Source organism: Oncorhynchus keta, chromosome 17 (genome assembly GCF_023373465.1).
Source record: "Oncorhynchus keta strain PuntledgeMale-10-30-2019 chromosome 17, Oket_V2, whole genome shotgun sequence".
Classification (NCBI taxonomy): domain Eukaryota; kingdom Metazoa; phylum Chordata; class Actinopteri; order Salmoniformes; family Salmonidae; genus Oncorhynchus; species Oncorhynchus keta.
This window is the reverse complement of record NC_068437.1, coordinates 52,079,181-52,097,881: the sequence shown is the minus strand read 5'-3', so window position 1 is coordinate 52,097,881 and position 18,701 is coordinate 52,079,181. Positions and strand designations below refer to the sequence as shown.

General features: G+C 47.8%; 2 protein-coding genes across 5 annotated transcripts in view; one reads left to right on the top strand and one right to left on the bottom strand.

Annotated features, from left to right (window-relative positions):
• Window positions 1-8,795, top strand: part of LOC118380567 (methionine aminopeptidase 2-like) — a 38,728-nt gene extending 29,933 nt beyond the window's left edge. The window contains exons 11-12 of the mRNA XM_052466515.1: window positions 7,213-7,328; window positions 8,359-8,795. Coding sequence (XP_052322475.1) covers window positions 7,213-7,328; window positions 8,359-8,611 — 369 coding nt within the window. The 3' untranslated portion in view covers window positions 8,612-8,795. The remainder of the gene's footprint in view (window positions 1-7,212; window positions 7,329-8,358) is intronic.
• A 4,951-nt stretch (window positions 8,796-13,746) lies between these two features.
• LOC118379202 (netrin-4-like) overlaps window positions 13,747-18,701 on the bottom strand; it is a 100,004-nt gene continuing 95,049 nt past the window's right edge. The window contains exons 11-12 of one of the 4 annotated variants that reach the window (XR_008066921.1): window positions 15,004-17,814; window positions 13,747-14,924 (exon numbers count right to left, since the gene is read on the bottom strand). Coding sequence is in view for 1 of the 4 variants with exons in the window: in XM_052466511.1 (XP_052322471.1) it covers window positions 17,597-17,814 (218 nt within the window). In the remaining 3 variants the exon portion in view is untranslated. Of the gene's footprint in view, window positions 17,815-18,701 lie in introns of all 4 variants that reach the window. The other 3 variants (XR_008066922.1, XR_008066923.1, XM_052466511.1) reach the window with 3 other exon arrangements.

Here is an 18,701-nt window from a genome sequence, read left to right as displayed (position 1 = left end):
TTCAGGGCGTGGAGAGGCTGCCAGGTTCACTGGAGGTTTTGGATTTGTCAGCAGGGAGTGGAGAGGCTGTTAGGGCCATTACCCACTTTGGTGTGTGGAGTGTAGGGCGTGCCGAGAGGCTGCTCACTGCATGTGGAGTGTCAGTAGGGCGTGCCGAGAGGCTGCTCTCACTGGGGTGGAGTGTCAGTAGGGCGTGCCGAGAGGCTGCTCACTGGGGGGAGTGTGCCGAGAGGCTGCTCTCACTGGGTCAGTGGAGTGTCAGTGGAGGGCGTGCCGAGAGGCTGCTCTCACTGGGGTGGAGTGTCAGCAGGGCGTGCCGAGAGGCTGCTCTCACTGGGGTGGAGTGTCAGCAGGGCGTGCCGAGAGGCTGCTCTCACTGGGGTGGAGTGTCAGCAGGGCGTGCCGAGAGGCTGCTCTCACTGGGGTGGAGTGTCAGTAGGGCGTGCCGAGAGGCTGCTCTCACTGGGGTGGAGTGTCAGCAGGGCGTGCCGAGAGGCTGCTCTCACTGGGGTGGAGTGTCAGTAGGGCGTGCCGAGAGGCTGCTCTCACTGGGGTGGAGTGTCAGTAGGGCGTGCCGAGAGGCTGCTCTCACTGGGTGGAGTGTCAGTAGGGCGTGCCGAGAGGCTGCTCTCACTGGGGTGGAGTGTCAGTAGGGCGTGCCGAGAGGCTGCTCTCACTGGGGTGGAGTGTCAGTAGGGCGTGCCGAGAGGCTGCTCTCACTGGGGTGGAGTGTCAGTAGGGCGTGCCGAGAGGCTGCTCTCACTGGGGTGGAGTGTCAGTAGGGCGTGCCGAGAGGCTGCTCTCACTGGGGTGGAGTGTCAGCAGGGCGTGCCGAGAGGCTGCTCTCACTGGGGTGGAGTGTCAGTAGGGCGTGCCGAGAGGCTGCTCTCACTGGGGTGGATTGTCAGCAGGGCGTGCCGAGAGGCTGCTCTCACTGGAGTGGAGTGTCAGCAGGGCGTGCCGAGAGGCTGCTCTCACTGGAGTGGAGTGTCAGCAGGGCGTGCCGAGAGGCTGCTCACTGGAGTGGAGTGTCAGCAGGGCGTGCCGAGAGGCTGCTCTCACTGGGGTGGAGTGTCAGCAGGGCGTGCCGAGAGGCTGCTCACTGGAGTGGAGTGTCAGCAGGGCGTACTGCGAGGCTGCTCTCACTGGGGTGGAGTGTCAGCAGGGCGTACCGAGAGGCTGCTCTCACTGGAGTGGAGTGTCAGTAGGGCGTACTGCGAGGCTGCTCTCACTGGGGTGGAGTGTCAGCAGGGCGTGCCGAGAGGCTGCTCTCACTGGGGTGGAGTGTCAGCAGGGCGTGCCGAGAGGCTGCTCTCACTGGGGTGGAGTGTCAGCAGGGCGTGCCGAGAGGCTGCTCTCACTGGAGTGGAGTGTCAGCAGGGCGTGCCGAGAGGCTGCTCTCACTGGGGTGGAGTGTCAGCAGGGCGTGCCGAGAGGCTGCTCTCACTGGAGTGGAGTGTCAGCAGGGCGTGCCGAGAGGCTGCTCTCACTGGGGTGGAGTGTCAGCAGGGCGTGCCGAGAGGCTGCTCTCACTGGGGTGGAGTGTCAGCAGGGCGTGCCGAGAGGCTGCTCTCACTGGGGTGGAGTGTCAGCAGGGCGTGCCGAGAGGCTGCTCTCACTGGGGTGGAGTGTCAGCAGGGCGTGCCGAGAGGCTGCTCTCACTGGGGTGGAGTGTCAGCAGGGCGTGCCGAGAGGCTGCTCTCACTGGGGTGGAGTGTCAGCAGGGCGTGCCGAGAGGCTGCTCTCACTGGGGTGGAGTGTCAGCAGGGCGTGCCGAGAGGCTGCTAGGGCTCACTGGGGTGGGAGATTATCTGTCAGCAGGGCGTGCCGAGAGGCTGCTCACTGGAGTGGAGTGTCACAGGGCGTGGAGCTGCTCACTCAGTGTCAGGGCGTGCCGAGAGGCTGCTCACTGGGTGGAGTGTCAGTAGGGCGTGCCGAGAGGCTGCTCACTGGGGTGGAGTGTCAGCAGGGCGTGCCGAGAGGCTGCTCTCACTGGGGTGGAGTGTCAGTAGGGCGTGCCGAGAGGCTGCTCACTGGGGTGGAGTGTCAGCAGGGCGTGCCGAGAGGCTGCTCTCACTGGGGTGGAGTGTCAGCAGGGCGTGATGAGAGGCTGCTACCACTCACTGGAGTGGAGTGTCAGCAGATGGGCGTGCCGAGAGGCTGCTCTCACTGGAGTGGAGTGTCAGCAGGGCGTGCCGAGAGGCTGCTCTCACTGGAGTGGAGTGTCAGCAGGGCGTGCCGAGAGGCTGCTCTCACTGGGGTGGAGTGTCAGCAGGGCGTGCCGAGAGGCTGCTCACTGGAGTGGAGTGTCAGCAGGGCGTGCCGAGAGGCTGCTCTCACTGGGGTGGGGTCACTGAGTGATTATCAGCAGGGCGAAGGAGAGGCTAATACTCACTGGGGTGGAGTGATTATCAGCAGGAGGAAGGAGAGGCTAATACCACAGGGGTGGAGTGATTATCAGCAGGGCGTGAAGGAGAGGCTAATACCACAGGGTGGAGTGATTATCAGGGCAGTGAGGAAGAGGCTGCTCTCACAGGGGTGGAGTGATTATCTGAGCAGAGGCGAAGGAGAGGCTACCACAGGGTCACTGAGTGATTATCTGAGCAGAGAGGAAGGATGACAGCTAATACCACAGGGTCACTGAGTGATTATCTGAGCAGAGAGGAAGGATGACAGCTAATACCACAGGGTCACTGAGTGATTATCTGAGCAGAGAGGAAGGATGACAGCTAATACCACAGGGTCACTGAGTGATTATCTGAGCAGAGAGGAAGGATGACAGCTAATACCACAGGGTCACTGAGTGATTATCTGAGCAGAGAGGAAGGATGACAGCTAATACCACAGGGTCACTGAGTGATTATCTGAGCAGAGAGGAAGGATGACAGCTAATACCACAGGGTCACTGAGTGATTATCTGAGCAGAGAGGAAGGATGACAGCTAATACCACAGGGTCACTGAGTGATTATCTGAGCAGAGAGGAAGGATGACAGCTAATACCACAGGGTCACTGAGTGATTATCTGAGCAGAGAGGAAGGATGACAGCTAATACCACAGGGTCACTGAGTGATTATCTGAGCAGAGAGGAAGGATGACAGCTAATACCACAGGGTCACTGAGTGATTATCTGAGCAGAGAGGAAGGATGACAGCTAATACCACAGGGTCACTGAGTGATTATCTGAGCAGAGAGGGAAGGATGACAGCTAATACCACAGGGTCACTGAGTGATTATCTGAGCAGAGAGGAAGGATGACAGCTAATACCACAGGGTCACTGAGTGATTATCTGAGCAGAGAGGAAGGATGACAGCTAATACCACAGGGTCACTGAGTGATTATCTGAGCAGAGAGGAAGGATGACAGCTAATACACAGGGTCACTGAGTGATTATCTGAGCAGAGAGGAAGGATGACAGCTAATACCACAGGGTCACTGAGTGATTATCTGAGCAGAGAGGAAGGATGACAGCTAATACCACAGGGTCACTGAGTGATTATCTGAGCAGAGAGGAAGGATGACAGCTAATACCACAGGGTCACTGAGTGATTATCTGAGCAGAGAGGAAGGATGACAGCTAATACCACAGGGTCACTGAGTGATTATCTGAGCAGAGAGGAAGGATGACAGCTAATACCACAGGGTCACTGAGTGATTATCTGAGCAGAGAGGAAGGATGACAGCTAATACCACAGGGTCACTGAGTGATTATCTGAGCAGAGAGGAAGGATGACAGCTAATACCACAGGGTCACTGAGTGATTATCTGAGCAGAGAGGAAGGATGACAGCTAATACCACAGGGTCACTGAGTGATTATCTGAGCAGAGAGGAAGGATGACAGCTAATACCACAGGGTCACTGAGTGATTATCTGAGCAGAGAGGAAGGATGACAGCTAATACCACAGGGTCACTGAGTGATTATCTGAGCAGAGAGGAAGGATGACAGCTAATACCACAGGGTCACTGAGTGATTATCTGAGCAGAGAGGAAGGATGACAGCTAATACCACAGGGTCACTGAGTGATTATCTGAGCAGAGAGGAAGGATGACAGCTAATACCACAGGGTCACTGAGTGATTATCTGAGCAGAGAGGAAGGATGACAGCTAATACCACAGGGTCACTGAGTGATTATCTGAGCAGAGAGGAAGGATGACAGCTAATACCACAGGGTCACTGAGTGATTATCTGAGCAGAGAGGAAGGATGACAGCTAATACCACAGGGTCACTGAGTGATTATCTGAGCAGAGAGGAAGGATGACAGCTAATACCACAGGGTCACTGAGTGATTATCTGAGCAGAGAGGAAGGATGACAGCTAATACCACAGGGTCACTGAGTGATTATCTGAGCAGAGAGGAAGGATGACAGCTAATACCACAGGGTCACTGAGTGATTATCTGAGCAGAGAGGAAGGATGACAGCTAATACCACAGGGTCACTGAGTGATTATCTGAGCAGAGAGGAAGGATGACAGCTAATACCACAGGGTCACTGAGTGATTATCTGAGCAGAGAGGAAGGATGACAGCTAATACCACAGGGTCACTGAGTGATTATCTGAGCAGAGAGGAAGGATGACAGCTAATACCACAGGGTCACTGAGTGATTATCTGAGCAGAGAGGAAGGATGACAGCTAATACCACAGGGTCACTGAGTGATTATCTGAGCAGAGAGGAAGGATGACAGCTAATACCACAGGGTCACTGAGTGATTATCTGAGCAGAGAGGAAGGATGACAGCTAATACCACAGGGTCACTGAGTGATTATCTGAGCAGAGAGGAAGGATGACAGCTAATACCACAGGGTCACTGAGTGATTATCTGAGCAGAGAGGAAGGATGACAGCTAATACCACAGGGTCTTGAATCACCACCTCCTGATATGGTGCTTTTCCACACCAGTGGGTCGGGTCGGACTTACCATTGCTTAACGGTACACTATAAGAACACTATAAGAGATTAAATAGTTACTGTAATGAACACTATAAGAGATGAGTTACTGTAATTAACACTATAAGAGATGAGTTACTTTAATGAACACTATAAGAGATGAGTTACTTTAATGAACACTATAAGAGATGAGTTACTGTAATGAACACTATAAGAGATGAGTTACTGTAATGAACACTATAAGAGATGAGAGTTACTGTAATGAACACTATAAGAGATGAGTTACTGTAATGAACACTATAAGAGATGAGTTACTGTAATGAACACTATAAGAGATGAGTTACTGTAATGAACACTATAAGAGATGAGTTACTGTAATGAACACTATAAGAGATGAGTTACTGTAATGAACACTATAAGAGATGAGTTACTGTAATGAACACTATAAGAGATGAGTTACTGTAATGAACACTATAAGAGATGAGTTACTGTAATGAACACTATAAGAGATGAGTTACTGTAATTAACACTACAAGAGATGAGTTACTGTAATGAACACTATAAGAGATTAAACAGTTACTGTAATGAGCACTATAAGAGATGAGTGATTGTAATGAACACTATAAGAGATGAGTTACTGTAATGAACACTATAAGAGATGAGTTACTGTAATGAACACTATAAGAGATGAGTGACTGTAATGAACACTATAAGAGATGAGTTACTGTAATGAGCACTATAAGAGATGAGTGATTGTAATGAACACTATAAGAGATGAGTTACTGTAATGAACACTATAAGAGATGAGTTACTGTAATTAACACTATAAGAGATGAGTTACTGTAATGAACACTACAAGAGATGAGTTACTGTAATGAACACTATAAGAGATTAAACAGTTACTGTAATGAGCACTATAAGAGATGAGTGATTGTAATGAACACTATAAGAGATGAGTTACTTTAATGAACACTATAAGAGATGAGTTACTGTAATGAACACTATAAGAGATGAGAGTTACTGTAATGAGCACTATAAGAGATGAGTTACTGTAATGAACACTATAAGAGATAAGAGTTACTGTAATGAACACTATAAGAGATGAGTTACTGTAATGAACACTATAAGAGATGAGTTACTGTAATTAACACTATAAGAGATGAGTTACTGTAATGAACACTAAGAGATGAGTTACTGTAATGAACACTATAAGAGATGAGTTACTGTAATGAACACGAAGAGATGAGTTACTGTAATGAACACTATAATAGATGAGTTACTGTAATGAACACTATAAGAGATAAAGAGTTACTGTAATGAACACTATAAGAGATAAGAGTTACTGTAATGAACACTATAAGAGATAAGAGTTACTGTAATGAACACTATAAGAGATGAGTTACTGTAATGAACACTATAAGAGATGAGTTACTGTAATGAACACTATAAGAGATGAGTTACTGTAATGAACACTATAAGAGATGAGTTACTGTAATGAACACTATAAGAGATTAAACAGTTACTGTAATGAGCACTATAAGAGATGAGTTACTGTAATGAACACTATAAGAGATTAAAGAGTTACTGTAATGAGCACTATAAGAGATGAGTTACTGTAATGAACACTATAAGAGATTAAAGAGTTACTGTAATGAACACTATAAGAGATAAGAGTTACTGTAATAAACACTATAAGAGATAAGAGTTACTGTAATAAACACTATAAGAGATGAGTTACTGTAATGAACACTATAAGAGATGAGTTACTGTAATGAGCACTATAAGAGATGAGTTACTGTAATGAACACTATAAGAGATGAGTTACTGTAATGAACACTATAAGAGATGAGTTACTGTAATGAATACTATAAGAGATAAGAGTTACTGTAATAAACACTATAAGAGATGAGTTACTGTAATGAACACTATAAGAGATGAGTTACTGTAATCAACACTATAAGAGATAAAGAGTTACTGTAATGAACACTATAAGAGATAAAGAGTTACTGTAATGACATCAGCATTTATAGAATCCTCTGGAAAACCAATTGCTCATCTATGATGTTGATTCTCATCTATGATGTTGATTCTTGTAAAAAGAAAAAATATAATCTCTAAACATCTACATTCGTTACCAGAAGGATTTCAATGACATAAAAAAAAAATGCTGTGAGTTTCTCTCCCTTTTCCTTCTGCCAATAAAGGCTTTCAGTTTCAAGGACTTTGGTCTTATGTAAGTTGCAGATGGATTACGGTCAATCAGTTGTTTCTAGGATCTGCTGAGTTTTCAGTGTCCTCCTCTACCCTTCTGCTCTACAGGAAGGTGAGGTGTACGCAATCGAGACGTTTGGCAGCACTGGGAGGGGAGCTGTTCACGGTGACATGGACTGCTCGCATTACATGAAAAACTTCAACGTTGGACACGTGCCAATAAGGTCGGTCGCTCGGTTCGGTCGGCGCTCACTGAGTGCGAGCCTCACCTGAATTTAATGCTGAATGATAATACTGAACATCGATGCTAAGTAGAAATCTATACTGTAGATGTCATTCTGTTCACCATCGAGGACAATCGAGGGCGAATGACCCTGTTCAGTCTGATCCTTTCCAACGCACTGATTCTTACTGTATACACCTGAACAGAATACTACTGTACTAATACAACAATGAACACATAAACTACAGACACAAATTAGCCAGCTGGCTAAATCTGGCATTTTTACAGATATGTTGATCAATGTGGATTATCCTACTGCACTGTTCTCATAATCCTTATCGCTCTCCCCTCCTCCCCTCTGTGTCCCCGCCTCCTCCCCTCTGTGTCCCCGCCTCCTCCCCTCTGTGTCCCCGCCTCCTCCCCTCTGTGTCCCCGCCTCCTCCCCCTCTGTGTCCCCGCCTCCTCCCCTCTGTGTCCCCGCCTCCTCCCCTCTGTGTCCCCGCCTCCTCCCCTCTGTGTCCCCGCCTCCTCCCCTCTGTGTCCCCGCCTCCTCCCCTCTGTGTCCCCGCCTCCTCCCCCCATCCCCTCTGTGTCCCCGCCTCATCCCCCCCCGCCTCATCCCCCTGTGTCCTCCCTCTGTGTGTCCCCCCGTCCCCGCCTCCTCCCCCTGCTCCCCGCCTCCTCCCCTCTGCGTCCCCGACTCCTCCCCTCCCCGCCTCCTCCCCTCTGCGTCCCCGCCGTCCCCGCCTCCTCCCCCTCTGCGTCCCCGCCTCCTCCCCCTCCCCTGCCTCCTCCCCTCTGCATCCCCGCCTCCTCCCCTCCTCCCCTCTGTGTCCCCGCCTCCTCCCCTCCTCCCCTCTGTGTCCCCGACTCCCCCGACTCCTCCCCTCTGTGTCCCCGCCTCCTCCCCCTCCATCCCCCTGTGTCCCCGCCTCCTCCCCTGTGTCCCCGCCTCCTCCCCTCTGTGTCCCCGCCTCCTCCCCTCTGTTTCTCCGCCTCCTCCCATTGTGCTGTGTGTGTCCCTGTCGCAGGCTCCCCAGAGCTAAGCATCTGCTCAATGTGATCAACGACAACTTCGGGACGTTGGCGTTTTGCCGCCGCTGGTTGGACCGGCAGGGAGAGAGCAAGTACCTGATGGCCCTGAAGAACCTGTGTGACCTGGGCATCATAGACCCGTACCCTCCTCTCTGTGACACCAAGGGCTCCTACACTGCCCAATACGAACACACCATCCTTCTCAGGCCCACCTGTAAGGAAGTGGTGAGCAGGGGTGATGACTACTGAGTACGTTCCCGTGGGCCAGCTGTCCTCGAACCAGGAAGAACAGGAAGACAAAGAATGAGAGAAGATACAGTATATCACAAAAGTGAGTACAGTACACCCCTCACATTTTTGTCAATATTTGAGGTTATCATTTCATGTGACAACACTGAAGAAATGATACTTTGCTACAATGTAAAGTAGTGAGTGTACAGCTTATATAAAAGTGTAAATTTGCTGTCCCCTCAAAATAACTCAACACACAACCATTAATGTCTAAACCGCTGGCAACAAAAGTGAGTACACCTCTAAGTGAAAATGTCCAAATTGGGCCCAATTAGACATTTTCCCTCCCCGGTGTCATGTGACTCGTTAGGGTTACAAGGTCTCAGGTGTGAATGGGGAGCAGGTGTGTTAAATTTGGTGTCATCGCTCTCACACTCCCTCATACTGACTGGTCACTGGAAGTTCAACATGGCACCTCATGGCAAAGAACTCTCTGAGGATCTGAAAAAAAGAATTGTTGCTCTACATAAAGATGGCCTGGACTATAAGAAGATTGCCAAGACCCTGAAACTGAGCTGCCAAGACCATACAGCAGTTTAACTGGACAGGTTCCACTCAGAACAGGCCTCGCCATGGTCGACCAAAGAAGTTGAGTGCATGTGCTCAGCATCATATCCAGAGGTTGTCTTTGGGAAATAGACGTATGAGTGCTGCCAGCATTGCTGCAGAGGTTTAAGGGGTCAGCCTGTCAGTGCTCAGACCATACGCCGTACACTGCATCAAATTGGTCTGCATGGCTGTCGTCCCAGAAGGAAGCCTCTTCTAAAGATGATGCACAAGAAAGCCCGCAAACAGTTTGCTGAAGACAAGCAGACTAAGGATATGGATTACTGGAACCATGTCCTGTGGTCTGATGAGACCAAGATAAACTTATTTGGTTAAGATGGTGTCAAGCGTGTGTGGCGGCAACCAGGTGAGGAGTACAAAGACAAGTGTGTCTTGCCTACAGTCAAGCATGGTGGTGGGAGTGTCATGGTCTGGGGCTGCATGAGTGCTGCCAGCACTGGGGAGCTACAGTTCATTGATGGAACCATGAATGCCAACATGTACTGTGACATAGTGAAGCAGAGCATGATCCCCTCCCTTCGGAGACTGGGGCGCAGGGCAGTATTCCATCATGATAACGACCCCAAACACACCTCCAAGACGACCACTGCCTCGCTAAAGAAGCTGAGGGTAAAGGTGATGGACTGGCCAAGCATGTCTCCAGACCTAAACCCTATTGAGCATCTGTGGGGCATCCTCAAACGGAAGGTGGAGGAGTGCAAGGTCTCTAACATCCACCAGCTCCGTGATGGATGAGTGGAAGAGGACTCCAGTGGCAACCTGTGAAGCTCTGGTGAATTCCATGCCCAAGAGGGTTAAGGCAGTGCTGGAAAATGATGGTGGCCATACAAAATATTGACACTTTGGGCCCAATTTGGACATCTTCACTTAGGGGTGTACTCACTTTTGTTGCCAGAGGTTTAGACATGAATGGCTGTGTGTTGAGTTATTTTGAGGGGACAGCCAATCTATACTGTTATACAAGCTGTACACTCACTACTTTACATTGTAGCCAAGTGTCATTTCTTCAGTGTTGTCACATGAAAAGATATACTAAAATATTTACAAAAATGTGAGGGGTGTACTCACTTTTGTGATATACTGTAAATCAGGGTCATGTTCATTGGATGCCATAACACGGATCTATTCACCACATGCAAATTCCACTCCGTTTATGTCCCTTTAATAACGTTTCTTATTGGACAAGTCTAGGTAGTCCTTCTGTGTTTCCGTGCGTTTTCTTTCAGTTTGGTGCCTAATGAACACGATCCCTGGAATATGTCCTCGACTGACGATAACATTTATGCAACGTTATTATTGTGATGTAATTTTAAGTTGCTTGAATCCTACCTTTCAAGTGTTTTAGCAAGACATGCGCATTAATATAAGTATTATTTCAAAGGATCAAGCCAATAAATAAGGGCATATAAAAAGCAAGAAATATAATTGTCTTTTTCTTTATTGTACTTACCCGATTCCTGTATTGTTTATTTAGAATTAAATGAAATATGCAAAACTGACTGCCTGTGTTTTGGGTGGACAACTCCAATGTATTATTTAATCATTCAAAGCATATTCAATGCCTTGAAAATAACCTGTGATATGACTATAATAATGCTATGAAATTATTTATATTTCTATATTTTGTTTCTCTGTCCCTATTTATTTTGAGGTGATTTTAAAAAATAAATTGAATTGTTGCACATCTTTAAATCTGTTTTTATTTTTGTATATTTGTATTCCTGTTTGAATGTAAAGTGATATTGTATTCCTGTTTGAATGTAAAGGGATCATGCCTCAGCCAACCATTCACAATCCGGAGTAGAAGTGTTCTATTCTCACTTTTAACCAAAGGAGGGCGATATTAGTACATACATAAAGTACATAAAGTATGTATGTACTCCAGTTGTATGTACTAAAATATGTACTTCAGTTGTATGTACTAATATGTGTACTCCAGTGGTATGTACTAAAATATGTACTCCAGTGGTATGTACTAATATATGTACTCCAGTTGTATGTACTAAAATATGTACTCCAGTGGTATGTACTAATATATGTACTCCAGTTGTATGTACTAATATGTGTACTCCAGTGGTATGTACTAAAATATGTACTCCAGTGGTATGTACTAAAATATGTACTTCAGCGGTATGTACTAATATATGTACTCCAGTTGTATGTACTAAAATATGTACTTCAGTGGTATGTACTAATATATGTACTTCAGTGGTTTCAGTGGCAAGACAACTTAACAGGAATACACATTCAAATTGAGCTTCAAAGATGTACTGAACCATGTCAGAAAGTAATTCCTACAACACGTAGGACAATAAACCATTGACTTATTTATTAAACGTAATGCTTGCATGCATGTCAGGTATCACATATAGACAGACATACAGATGTCCCTTTAAAAAGGCGAAGTTCATGGATTCCACATGATATCTGTACATTTGCCATCAAATGCAAATTGTAGCTCATTTATGTAAATTCAAATGAAAATGTAAGACGTAAACAAATCAGGTAGCCTAGTGGTTAGAGTGTAGGGACGGCAGGGTAGCCTAGTGGTTAGAGTGTAGGGACGGCAGGGTGGCCTAGTGGTTAGAGTGTAGAGGCGGCAGGGTGGCCTAGTGGTTAGAGTGTAGAGGCGGCAGGGTGGCCTAGTGGTTAGAGTGTAGGGACGGCAGGGTAGCCTAGTGGTTAGAGTGTAGGGGCGGCAGGGTAGCCTGGTGGTTAGAGTGTAGGGACGGCAGGGTAGCCTAGTGGTTAGAGTGTAGGGGGGTAGCCTAGTGGTTAGTGTAGGGTAGCCTAGTGGTTAGAGTGTAGGGACGGCAGGGTAGCCTAGTGGTTAGAGTGTAGGGACGGCAGGGTAGCCTAGTGGTTAGGGAGCCTAGTGGTTAGAGGTACGGCAGGGTAGCCTAGTGGTTAGAGTGTAGGGACGGCAGGGTAGCCTAGTGGTTAGAGTGAGTGGACGGCAGGGTAGCCTAGTGGTTAGAGTGTAGGGACGGCAGGGTAGCCTAGTGGTTAGGGACGGCAGGGTAGCCTAGTGGTTAGAGTGGGACGGCAGGGTAGCCTAGTGGTTAGAGTGTAGGGACGGCAGGGTAGCCTAGTGGTTAGAGCACGGCAGGGTAGCCTAGTGGTTAGAGTGTAGGGACGGCAGGGTAGCCTAGTGGTTAGAGTGTAGGGACGGCAGGGTAGCCTAGTGGTTAGAGTGTAGGGACGACAGGGTAGCCTAGTGGTTAGAGTGTAGGGACGCAGGGTAGCCTAGTGGTTAGAGTGTAGGGACGGCAGGGTAGCCTAGTGGTTAGAGTGTAGGGACGGCAGGGTAGCCTAGTGGTTAGAGTGTAGGGACCGCAGGGTAGCCTAGTGGTTAGAGTAGGGACGGCAGGGTAGCCTAGTGGTTAGAGTGTAGGGACGGCAGGGTAGCCTAGTGGTTAGAGTGTAGGGACGGCAGGGTAGCCTAGTGGTTAGAGTGTAGGGACGGCAGGGTAGCCTAGTGGTTAGAGTGTAGGGACGGCAGGGTAGCCTAGTGGTTAGAGTGTAGGGACGGCAGGGTAGCCTAGTGGTTAGAGTGTAGGGACGGCAGGGTGGCCTAGTGGTTAGAGTGTAGGGACGGCAGGGTAGCCTAGTGGTTAGAGTGTAGGGACGGCAGGGTAGCCTAGTGGTTAGAGTGTAGGGACGGCAGGGTAGCCTAGTGGTTAGAGTGTAGGGACGGCAGGGTAGCCTAGTGGTTAGAGTGTAGGGACGGCAGGGTAGCCTAGTGGTTAGAGTGTAGGGACGGCAGGGTAGCCTAGTGGTTAGAGTGTAGGGACGGCAGGGTAGCCTAGTGGTTAGAGTGTAGGGACGGCAGGGTAGCCTAGTGGTTAGAGTGTAGGGACGGCAGGGTAGCCTAGTGGTTAGAGTGTAGGGACGGCAGGGTAGCCTAGTGGTTAGAGTGTAGGGACGGCAGGGTAGCCTAGTGGTTAGAGTGTAGGGACGGCAGGGTAGCCTAGTGGTTAGAGTGTAGCCTAGTGGTTAGAGTGTAGGGACGGCAGGGTAGCCTAGTGGTTAGAGTGTAGGGACGGCAGGGTAGCCTAGTGGTTAGAGTGTAGGGACGGCAGGGTAGCCTAGTGGTTAGAGTGTAGGGACGGCAGGGTAGCCTAGTGGTTAGAGTGTAGGGACGGCAGGGTAGCCTAGTGGTTAGAGTGTAGGGACGGCAGGGTAGCCTAGTGGTTAGAGTGTAGGGACGGCAGGGTAGCCTAGTGGTTAGAGTGTAGGGACGGCAGGGTAGCCTAGTGGTTAGAGTGTAGGGACGGCAGGGTAGCCTAGTGGTTAGAGTGTAGGGACGGCAGGGTAGCCTAGTGGTTAGAGGTAGGGACGGCAGGGCAGCCTAGTGGTTAGAGTGTAGGGACGGCAGGGTAGCCTAGTGGTTAGAGTGTAGGGACGGCAGGGTAGCCTAGTGGTTAGAGTGTAGGGACGGCAGGGTAGCCTAGTGGTTAGAGTGTAGGGACGGCAGGGTAGCCTAGTGGTTAGAGTGTAGGGACGGCAGGGTAGTAGTGGTTAGAGTGTAGGGACGGCAGGGTAGCCTAGTGGTTAGAGTGTAGGGACGGCAGGGTAGCCTAGTGGTTAGAGTGTAGGGACGGCAGGGTAGCCTAGTGGTTAGAGTGTAGGGACGGCAGGGTAGCCTAGTGGTTAGAGTGTAGGGACGGCAGGGTAGCCTAGTGGTTAGAGCATTGGACTAGTTGCAAGTTCAAACTCCCGAGCTGACAAGGTACAAATCTGTCGTTCTGCCCCTGAACAGGCAGTTAACCCACTGTTCCCAGGCCGTCATTGAAAATAAGAATTTGTTCTTAACTGACTTGCCTACTTAAATAAAGGTTAAAAAATATATATTTAAAAAAATGTGTGATCTCATAGCTCTGCTCCATTCACCACTTGTAAACTCCTTTAATAAAGTCTTTGGGACAAGGGTGAAGCATTCGGATGACGTCACAGTGCAGGAATGCATCATGTCTCTTCAGCCCAGGCCAGCAGCTACTGACCTAGCTACTCCTTAGGCAGTGTTACACAGACAGCCCCAATATGCTAACTTTTTTTCAGAGCAAATCTGAAAAAAAAAAAAAAATTAGAATTGGTCTGCCTGTGTAAACGCAGCCTTAGAGACAGCAACACAGACATATTCTTAACCAGGGCTCTCTGGTCAAAAGTAGTGCACTATGTAGGGAATAGGGTGCCATTTGGGAAGCATGCTAGGTCTGGGTCAAATATGTACCGAGCCTCTCCAGATACAGATCTGACACAGTGACGTCAATTCATCCCTTCCTTTCTTAGCTAAGTAGCTCCATGTTTATTTTGGGATTCATGGATTGTTGGGTCGTTTACTAATGAGAGAAACACACATGGGGTTATTTTCCGTCTTCCCTAACAAAAACAACAACAACAACCTGGTATAGAGTGGAATCGGCGCTGCAGTGAAGGATAAACTGATGTTTACATGGTGAAGGATAAACTGATGTTTACATGGTGAAGGATAAACTCATGTTTACATGGTGAAGGATAAACTCATGTTTACATGGTGAAGGATAAACTCATGTTTACATAGTGAAGAATAAACTCATGTTTACATGGTGAAGGATAAACTCTTGTTTACATGGTGAAGGATAAACTCATGTTTACATAGTGAAGAATAAACTCATGTTTACATGGTGAAGGATAAACTCTTGTTTACATGGTGAAGGATAAACTCATGTTTACATAGTGAAGAATAAACTCATGTTTACATGGTGAAGGATAAACTCTTGTTTACATGGTGAAGGATAAACTCATGTTTACATGGTGAAGGATAAACTCATGTTTACATGGTGAAGGATAAACTCATGTTTACATGGTGAAGGATAAACTCGTGTTTACATGGTGAAGGATAAACTCATGTTTACATGGTGAAGGATAAACTCGTGTTTACATGGTGAAGGATAAACTCTTGTTTACATGGTGAAGGATAAACTCGTGTTTACATGGTGAAGGATAAACTCATGTTTACATAGTGAAGGATAAACTCTTGTTTACATGGTGAAGGATAAACTCATGTTAACATGGTGAAGGATAAACTCATGTTTACATGGTGAAAGATAAACTCATTCTCCTGAGTGTCGCAGCGGTCTAAAGCACTGCATCTCAGTGCAAGAGGTGTCATAGTCCCTGGTTCAAATCCAGGCTGAATCACATCTGGCTGTCATTGGGAGTACCATAGGGTGGTGCACTGTGTTGTCTGGGGTGGGCTGTCATTGGGAGTACCATAGGGTGATGCACAGTGTTGTCTGGGGTGGGCTGTCATTGGGAGTACCATAGGGTGATGCACAGTGTTGTCTGGGGTGGGCTGTCATTGGGACTACCATAGGGTGATGCACAGTGTTGTCTGGGGTGGGCTGTCATTGGGAGTACCATAGGGTGTTGTCTGGGGTGGGCAGTCATTGGGAGTACCATAGGGTGTTGTCTGGGGTGGGCTGTCATTGGGAGTACCATAGGGTGTTGTCTGGGGTGGGCAGTCATTGGGAGTACCATAGGGTGTTGTCTGGGGTGGGCTGTCATTGGGAGTACCATAGGGTGTTGTCTGGGGTGGGCTGTCATTGGGAGTACCATAGGGTGTTGTCTGGGGTGGGCAGTCATTGGGAGTACCATAGGGTGTTGTCTGGGGTGGGCTGTCATTGGGAGTACCATAGGGTGTTGTCTGGGGTGGGCAGTCATTGGGAGTACCATAGGGTGGTGCACAGTGTTGTCTGGGGTGGGCTGTCATTGAGAGTACCATAGGGTGTTGTCTGGGGTGGGTGGTCATTGGGAGTACCATAGGGTGGTGCACAGTGTTGTCTGGAGTGAGCTGTCATTGTAAATAAGAATAGTTTTTTAACTGACTTGCCCATTTAAATAAATAAACGTAAACTCAGTTCACCATTCTAGATCTGAGTACACGGACTTCTCCTGACTTTGTCACATGATCTGTAGGATTAATTCCTGGTGAACCAATGTGATTAGATCACACTTATGCCCAATAAAATAAAATAAGAGTCCTATTTGCCCCTTATATGGGGTTACCCATCTATTTAAGGTGTTCAGAGGTTTTACCACCACATCCCTGAGTGCAATAGAAGTGAGGACACCAAACCATGTGAGTAAGTAGACAACATCATCGTGTCATGTTTTGACATAAACCTGACAAAGAGTCGTTGAAATCAGACTGAGAGTGAGGGAAGACGTGAAGTCAGTTCAATTCTAACTGAGAGCGTCTTCAGTGCTTTAGTCCCAGAGGGGTCCAGACAGACTTTCTGTTCTCTCTCTACTCTTCTTTTCCGCTCCAGGAGATACTACTTGTTAAGGCCTGCTCAGTCCCTTCGAGCCAGGGACAGCGAGTTTGTGGACACACACACACACACACACACACACACACACACACACACACACACACACACACACACACACACACACACACACACACACACACACACACACACACACACACACACACACACACACACACACAATGATGCTTCTGCAGGTTTACTGCCAATAACTCCAGGAACTGAGGATACAAACGTCAGGACTCCAAAACATAAAACCTTGGATAGATCAGAAGGCTAATCATAGAACATAGAGATCTCGGTCATTTGATAAAACATTAATTAATAATATCCTTTTGGTTCTATATTTGTCTTGGTTTCAACTATAGTCGGAGACAAATCTAAAGTGGATTTAAACACCAGCCCAGTGGCTCTGATGTCTTTGGGACTGTAACATCCAAAGATCAGAATGAGAAGTCAGATCAATCAATCTTCCTCAGACAGTAAACCTTCACTCAGGATATCTGGTCTTCCCTTTGGAAACTTATTTTCCTCTTCCTGTAAAAAAGGAGACGAGAGTCTGTACTCTGTCTCTGTGCAGCAGCCTGTCATCATATTATATAATCCAATATATACCACTAAGCAGACTCACGCGTTTCACCAAAGTGACTTGCAATACAGTGAGTGCATACATTTTTTTTGCATATGTTTTTGTTTATGATCCCTGCAGGAATTGAACCCACAACCTCAGTGTTGCCAGCGCCATGCTCTTTCCAACTGAGCCACACAGTGCCATTCAGCGCAGAACACTATCCATCATGGTCCTGCCGTGGAGGTCATCGTTTCAGAAATGTGTTCCGTGGGTCTGTGGATGAAACAGGCAAATGAGGCCCTGAATGGCAAAAGAGTTCTACTTTTCACCATATTGCCCAAGCAGTGGCTGTATCCCCATGTCCAGCCCACATTCGTCCAAAAATACACTCTCACACGTCTTTATATTCGGCTCATCGTCCTTCTCATGCAATCCACCAAAACATGGATAACTTTTAACTCTCCATCCCTCTCTTCTTCTTGTTCCATGGCTCTAGTTTCTCTTCTGCAGACTAAAGACGTTTGCATTCTGCAGTCTCTCTGCTGCAGTCTTCCGTGAAGAGGAAGAGGAGGAGGAGCTACAGTGTTTGTTGAGGAGATGCAGGAGCTTGCGTCCCATGCTGGGCCTCCAGGGTTTGACCAGGCTCTTGGTGTTCACCAGCAGACGACCCGTCCTCCGGTCCTCGTGGCCCCCCACCAGATACTCTGATCCTGGGGGAGTAGAATAGAGAGAGCAGGGTCAATTCCAGTTTATATTCAGTCCATTTACTTTTAATGGACACTGATAGAGTGGGGTATTAGCCAGGCTTTAAATACTGTTTAAAAAAATATAGAACGCTATAGTGAAACAGATATAGGTTGCAGTGAGGTATCTTATGTACAAGTGTCTAGTGTGAGGCCTATTTACCCATATATGGAGTACCCATCTGCTTAAGGTAGTGTGAGGCCTATTTACCCATATATGGGGTTACCCATCCATCTGCTTAAGGTAGTGTGAGGCCTATTTACCCATATATGGGGTTACCCATCCATCTGCTTAAGGTAGTGTGAGGCCTATTTACCCATATATGGGGTTACCCATCCATCTGCTTAAGGTAGTGTGAGGCCTATTTACCCATATAAGGGGTTACCCATCCATCTGCTTAAGGTAGTGTGAGGCCTATTTACCCATATATGGGGTTACCCATCCATCTGCTTAAGGTAGTGTGAGGCCTATTTACCCATATATGGGGTTACCCATCAATCTGCTTAAGGTAGTGTGAGGCCTATTTACCCATATATGGGGTTACCCATCCATCTGCTTAAGGTAGTGTGAGGCCTATTTACCCATATATGGGGTTACCCATCCATCTGCTTAAGGTAGTGTGAGGCCTATTTACCCATATATGGGGTTACCCATCCATCTGCTTAAGGTAGTGTGAGGTCTATTTGTTCAGAGTTTTCATACCTTCAGAGTTTTCGTACCTTCAGAGTTCTCAGCCATCTCATACCTTCAGAGTTCTCATACCTTCAGAGTTCTCATCCATCTCATACCTTCAGAGTTCTCATACCTTCAGAGTTCTCATACCTTCAGAGTTCTCATACCTTCAGAGTTCTCA